Source organism: Pelodiscus sinensis, chromosome 1 (genome assembly GCF_049634645.1).
Source record: "Pelodiscus sinensis isolate JC-2024 chromosome 1, ASM4963464v1, whole genome shotgun sequence".
Classification (NCBI taxonomy): Eukaryota; Metazoa; Chordata; order Testudines; family Trionychidae; genus Pelodiscus; species Pelodiscus sinensis.
Window position 1 is genome coordinate 24,912,394 of NC_134711.1, and position 7,037 is coordinate 24,919,430.

General features: G+C 51.2%; 1 protein-coding gene and 1 long non-coding RNA gene across 2 annotated transcripts; one reads left to right on the forward strand and one right to left on the reverse strand.

Moving 5' to 3' along the window:
* Positions 1–634: 634 nt before the first annotated feature.
* Positions 635–2,571, reverse strand: LOC142829116 (uncharacterized). Its single transcript, XM_075926954.1, has 2 exons — positions 1,680–2,571; positions 635–1,327 (listed from the first exon to the last, which is right to left on the reverse strand). Exons 1-2 carry the CDS (start codon positions 2,248–2,250, stop codon positions 1,149–1,151), a joined length of 750 nt encoding a protein of 249 aa, XP_075783069.1. The 5' UTR covers positions 2,251–2,571; the 3' UTR covers positions 635–1,148.
* A 297-nt stretch (positions 2,572–2,868) lies between these two features.
* On the forward strand, positions 2,869–6,262 carry LOC142826509 (uncharacterized). The gene is made up of 3 exons (XR_012900689.1): positions 2,869–2,932; positions 3,875–3,991; positions 6,149–6,262. It is a non-coding gene; the product is annotated as an uncharacterized LOC142826509 (long non-coding RNA).
* The last annotated feature ends 775 nt before the right edge of the window (positions 6,263–7,037 follow it).

Sequence of the window (7,037 nt, forward strand, 5' to 3'; positions counted from 1 at the left end):
GCTTCAGGCAGGAACATTTTTCCCGCATCACGACTTTGCAGTTGGGGATGTGCACATGCCGGTGTGCATAGTGGCTGATGCGGCCTACCCCCTGATGCCGTGGCTGATGAAGCCCTACACTGGCCACCTGGATGCGAGCAAGGAGCAGTTTAATGCTCACCTTAACCGGGCTCGCAACCAGGTGGAATGTGCGTTCGGACGTTTAAAAGGCAGATTCCGGTGCTTGCTCACACGCCTAGACATGGGGGAGAGCAACATCCCTGAGGTGGTGGCTGCGTGTTGTGTTCTCCATAACCTGGTGGAGAGGAAAGGGGAGGCCTTCCTACCAGGGTGGGGTACAGGTGCTGATGGCCAGGAGAGGCACTTTGCCCAGCCCCGGACAGCTGCCATCCGCCAGGCTCACCGGTCTGCTGTTTGCATACGGGAGGCCCTACGGGAGCAATTCTCAAGTGGAGGCCACTGACTCTACTGAGGGGCTTCTGCCTGGGGACTGGGCCCTGGCCCAAAAGAAGCTTCCCTCCACAACCCATCTCCTGACCCTGTTTGGAGAAATCATTAACACCAGGGTTTGTCTCAAAATAATAAATTCAGTTTTATTTTTTAAAATATCACTCAAAAAATAGTATAACTGTTGTAAACATAAAAAAGCTTTTGTTCATTTTTGATGTAGAAAAAACTATGTACAATAAACATTTTGTTGAACACTTTCTTTGTCATTTAACTGGGGTGATGGGGGTGCTTGAAACCTGGAGGGGGGAAGGGGACTTGAAACTTGGAGGGGGGAAGGGGATCAGGTTGCACGGTGCTTGCCTGATCGCAGTCTCCTGCCTGGGCCTCGTGTTCGGGGTCCATCATGGCCACGGGATCGGGTGGTGCACCTGTCGGTTGGCTGGATAGGGTGCTCTTGGGACGGGGAGGCCTGGGGGAGAGGAGGGCCAGGGGGAGAGAGGGGCTGGGGAACTGGGGGGGCTGGGGGAGAGGGAGGTCCAAGGGGGGAAAGAGATGCTGTTGTGGAAGGGGGGTTTGGTGGGGCGGGGTCATGGGGTGCTGGAGGAGCAGGACCAGGCACAGGAGCAGGCAAGCCGCAGACCTCCCTGAGAGTGGCAGTCAGGGACGTGCGCTGCTGGACCAGCTCCTCCATCAGCCGGTCACGCCACCGATCCTCTGCCTCTGCCCTCTCTCTCAGGATGGAGTTGAGCTCCTGCACGGCCTCCACATGCTGCCTCAGGATGTCCGCATACACACGCCTGTCTGTGGCTCCCATGTCCCCAAGATGGAGGTGGAGGTGGGGCTGGGGTGCTGCGGCCCTCTTGCACGGCTGTTCCGGCTGTGGAGGAAAAGAAGAAGACACAATCAGTCCTAAAAAACTGGACTCTGTAGCACTTAAAATACTAACAGGATGGTTTATTAGGGGATGAGCTTTCGTGGGGCCAGACCCACTTCCTCAGATCAGAGTAACACGGCTACATTTCTATCACAATCAGTCATGTGTGCAACAGCTGTCCAAAAGGGCATGCCCTCTCCTTGAGACAGGGGAATCAGACATTCTGAAGGTAACACTGTGTGTGACCTGGGCATCAGCCTGAGCATGACAGGTTTCCCTTGTGCATCACCCACTGTGCACCCACCTACCTCCCCCCCCCCCCCCCCCCGGTGTTACACAACCTCACTGCACTCACCTGCTGCTTCATCTCCTGCGCCAGATGACACCTGGGAGGCCTCTGGGGTCTGGGTGACTGGCTCCAGGGTGAGGGTCGCCGTCTCCTCACTGTCCTCCTCTGGCACCATGTCCCCGTCTCCTGAGTGCTCTGGGTCCTGCTCTGGCACGTCCACCACAGGGTCTGCCAAGCCTGACTGGACAAAACGCCGTGGTGTGCGTGCTTCACCACCACCACCCAGGATCTGGTCCAGCTCACTGTAGTAAGGGCAGTAGTAGGGGGCTGCACCAGAATGGGAGCTCTCCTCCCTGGCCTTGACATATCCTTGGCACAGCTCTTTAACTTTGGAGTGCACCTGGTCCTGGGCGCGGGGGTAGTGTCCCTTCTGGGCCAGGGCCTCTGCCATGCGGCCATAAATGTCCGCATTTCGCCACCTGCTTTTGAGGGCTTGTAAGGCCTCCTCCTCTCCCCAGAGCTCCAGAAGGGTCTTGAGCTCTGGCCCAGACCATGATGGTGCCCGGCGTTTGGAGCCCCTGGCTGGGTCCCCAGAAGGCTCTCTGGAAGGGCCAGGAGGGTCTTGGGGCTGGGACATGCTGCACCTAAGTAGCCGTGTGCTCTGGCTCCTTTGCTGCAACAAGTGGTTGTGAGGGTGCCTGTCCCTTTAAGAAATGGCTGCAGACAGGAACCAGAGACATGCAACCCATGCCCCAGATTGTCCACCAGGGCTTCTTCCTGGAGGCCAATATTTTCGAAAAAATGGCCTCCCCACGTCCACACTCACTTACTTTCGACGGATCTCCGTCGAAAAAGGCGTTCTTCCTCGTGCAATGAGGTTTACCGCCGTCGAAAGAAAAGCCGTGTTCTTTCGATTTAATTTCGAAAGAACGCGGCTGCAGTCTAGACGCAGGTGAAGTTTTTTCGAAAAAAGGCTACTTTTTTCGAAAAAAACCCTGAGTCTGGACACAGCCCTAGGGAGTGGGGTCAGGCCATGAGGTGCCCATTTTTCCAATGCCCCACAATTAGCAGGGGGCACTAGGCACAGGTGTCATTTTCCCAGTGGCTAATCCACCACTACCTGCAGAGCAGGGTTGGGTGTGGCAGTGACATCACAAGGGCCTTTTGCAGGACCTCAACTTATTGGTCAAAGGAGGTTGGGATGTGGTGACTTAATAGAATCATAGAATCATAGAACTGGAAGGGACCTTGAGACGTCATCAAGTCCAGTCCCCTGCCTTCACGGCAGGACCAAGCACTTTCCAGATCATCCCTGACAGGTGACTGTCTAACCTGCTCTTAAATATCTCTATGATGGAGATTCCACAACCCTTCTAGACAACTTATTCCAGTGTTTAACCACCCTGACAGGCAGGAAGTTTTTCCTCATGTCCAACCTAAACCTTCCTTGCTGCAATTTAAGCCCATTGCTTCTTGTTTTGTTCTCAGAGGCCAAAGAGAACAATTTTTCTCCCTCCTCCTTATAATGCCATTTTAGATACTTGAAAGCCACTATCATGTCCCCCTCTCAATCGTCTCTTTTCTAAACAAAACTAGCCCTGTTCTTTCAGTCTTCCCTCATAGGTGATGTTGTCTAGACGTTTAATCATTTTTATTGCTCTTCTCTGGACCATCTCCAATTTCTCCACATATTTCTTGAAAAGTTATGCTCAGAACTAGACATAATACTTCAGCTGAGGCCTACTCAGCACAAAGTAGAGTGGAAGAATGACTTTTTGTGTCTTGCTCACAACACTCCTATTAATGATCCCAAAATCATGTTTGCTTTTTTTACAACAGTGTCAGACTGTTGACTCATGTTTAACTTGTTGTCCACTATGACCCCTAAATCCCTTTCAGCAGTACTTCTTCCTAGACAATCACTTCCCATTCTATATGTGTGAAACTGATTATTCCTTCCTAAGTGGAATATTTGCTTTTGTCCTTATTAAATTTCATCCTGTTTACCTCAGACCATTTCTCTAGTTTGTCCAGATCATTTTGAATTTTGTCCCTCTCCTCCAAAGCAGCTGCAACCCCACCCAGCTTGGTATCATCTGCAAATGTAGTAAGCACACTCTTTATGCCATCATCTAAATCGTTGATGAAGATATTGAACAGAACTGGCCCTATAACAGACTCCCTGCGGAACCTCACCTGTGATGCCCTTCCAGCATGATTGTGAACCATTAATAACTACTCATTTCTATCACTACTCTCAGAGTGAGACCGTGACAACAGCCAGGTGGGAAAGGGCTGCAGGACAGGTGCAATCTCAAGGATCCACTAGGCTCTGCTGTAGCAAGTCTCCTTGTCAAGATCTCTCCTGGAGGACTGAGGTATATGTACATGAGCATGAGGAGCATCCTCTCAGGAGTTTTATCCTTTCCCACTACTGATTTTGCTAGAATCTCCCTGTTAAGAAAGTAAAAAGCCTCTGAGCGATTTGGTACCTATTCAGCCTGATTAGGTGCCATCCAAATTCTAGGCATGGAAACCAGTAGATTAAGGTGGGAGACTTTTATCCCCACCTAAGATTAGCCCTACAGACAGAGGCAAATTAGGGTGTTTGGGGATCCTGAATCAGAGCAAGTAGGGACCCCTCTCTACCTCCTTCAGCCTGAAGTTTCCCTCACTCTGAGAGGCCCTTAAAGAGAGGTGGGGCTCAAAGAATGCTCTGACCCATGATCCACACTGGTGACCCATGATCCATCCTTTGGGCCATCTGGTGAGAATCCTCAGTGTCTTGTCCTTCAGAGGAGACTTAGGACTTTGTTGTTATCTTTTAAGACCAAGCAAATAAGCCATAACCATGGGTAATGGTTGAATTCCTGCTTTGGGGAGGCTAGCCTGCCATCCCCTCCCATTCCACCTGAGGCCCTACCCCAGCATACCAGAGCCTCAAATTTTCCCCCTTAAGCCTTTCCCCCACCACAACCAGCAGAGCCCCAGCCAGCTTCAGCACTGAGCCAAGCCACCAGCCCTCTAACGTGCTAGGCTGAGCTATTAGCCTTCCGCCCCTCCCAAGGTCCTGGGCTGACCAAGCAGCCTGGCCCCTTCTGCCCCGGGAGGCAAACACAGAAGGGTGGTGATGGTGGAGTAGCAAGACCACAATGGCCCAGGCATCCAGCAGCAGGTCAGCAGCAAGGAAGGCTTAACCTTCCCTTGCCTATTATACCTGCTATCCAGGGTCATAACCAAATACGTTTGATTAATTTTGCTGCTCATCTCCATTAATTGTCTCTGAACAGTTCATGACTCTCTCTAACATTCTAGTTCTTCTAAAATACTTGCTGAATAATTACTATGAACGGTTATTGGTCTGTTGTTCTTTTCAGATCACTCTATTCTGATTGTTTGGTGTATGAAAATCAAGACTGATTGTTAGTGCGAAAGTCTAGACTCCTTGGTCCTATTCCCAACTGTGCCAGTGACTGGCTGTATGATGTAAAGCAGGTCCCTTCTCCTTTCTCAGCAGTAGCTTCTCCCTGTGTCAAATAGGGATAACAATCCTCCCATGCCTACCTCATGGTGAGTGTATTTTGGGGAGCCATGAAGATAAGTTTAAAAGTGTCCCTAGTAGCAGTCTATAATCTGAGGTGTCCTATCATGTTGAGTCATGGCAGATTATGATGTACACCATTTATCCAAGCCTTTGTTAGCCAGTTCTCCATATTAACCAAACAACCAGCACATAAGAGGTCCAGAAACAGGTAATTTCTCCAGTGGCCACTAGATGACACTGCAACCCCACTTAATCATTCTCCAAATTATCCACATTTTTTATTATCTAATTTGGCCTCTGTCCCCATAAGAGTCGATTAATGAGGTTCTGCTATATAGTAGCTGCAATATTCTATTTGATTTGTATTTTATTATTTTTAATTATTAAAAGGAAGCAACAGCTTGATGGGCGATCACTCGTTGCCAAGTATGATCATCTTCCATGGGAGTTGTAGACCCTCAGGTGGCTGATAAGGCCCATCCTTGAACCACAAGTTCTGTTACAATGAGAACAGATGTTTCCAGTTAGAGCAGGAGGCCGTGGACCATGACTAGAAGACAGTCTACCTTTCCTTCTGCACCTCCTCTCCTCCTCATTTTGTCTGCGGGCAAATTCAAAATGCAGGGGTCCATTGTGTAGGATGTGCAGTAAGAAAAGCAAATATGGTAGGCGACCAGATTGGCTTACCAGGGAAATCCTTGGTGAGCTTAAACACAAAAAGAAAGCTTATAAGAAGTGAAAACTTGGACTGATGACTAGGAGTATAAATATATTGCTTGAGAATGCAGGGGAATAATCAGGAAGGTGAAAGCACAATTGGAATTGCAGCTGGCAAGGGATGGGAAGGGTAACAAGAAAGGTTTCTACAGTCATTTAATCAATAGGAGTGATCAGAGAGGGTGTGGAGCCCTTACTGGTTAAGGTAACCTAGTGACAGATGATGTGGGGAAAGCTAAAGTACTCAATGCTTTTTTTGCCTCTGTCTTCACAGACAAAGTCAGCTCCCAGACTACTGCACTAGAATAGTCAGCATGGATTGAACAAGGGCAAATCATGCCTAACCAATCTGATTAGCTTCTGTGATGAGGTAACTGGTTCTGTGGACATGGGGAAGTAAGTGGATGTGATATACAATAGACTTCCAATAATCTGGCACCTTTGGGACCCATGGGGTGCCGGATTATCAGATATGCCGTAGTTTCAGGAGGTACTCTGGCGCGGGGCTGTGACAGGTCTGTGGGGGTGGAGGGTCGGCAGGGAACATCGAGGGGTGAACCCTCCACCGTTTTGCAGGGAGGTGAGGGAAGCTCCACGCAGCCGCTGGCGACAGGCCAGCTGGGGCTGCAAGCGGCAGCGGCGAACTTGGGGAAGCAGCGGGACAGAGCAGCTGGGGTGCTGCCGGGTTGGTCTCCCAGCGCTGCTCAGGTGAGGGGTGGCACTGCGGGACCAACCCGGTAGCACCCCAGCTGCAGGACCAACCCGGCAACACCCCAGCTGCTCTGCCCCCTGCTTCCCCAAGTTCACCACTGCTAAAAAACTGATGAGCGACGGACTTGGGGAAGCGGCGGGGCAGAGCAGCTGGGGTGCTTGCTGGGTTGGTCCCACAGTGCCGCCCCTCACCTCACCCCCTCTCCTCCGCCGCTTGCAGCCCCAGCTGGTCTGTACCAGGCAGCTGCACAGGACTTTCCCCCGCCTCCCTGCAAAAAGGTGGAGGGTTCGCCCCTCACCACGCTGTTCCCCGCCAACCCCAACCCCCGGCTGGCCGCAGTGCGGGGCCCGGCAGACCCATCACAGGGGTATAATCCCCTTCCCGTCTCCTCCCCTTCCTTTTCCTAGCCCGTGAGTGTGTGTAGGGCTCACAGGAGCTCCAATTGTCCAGC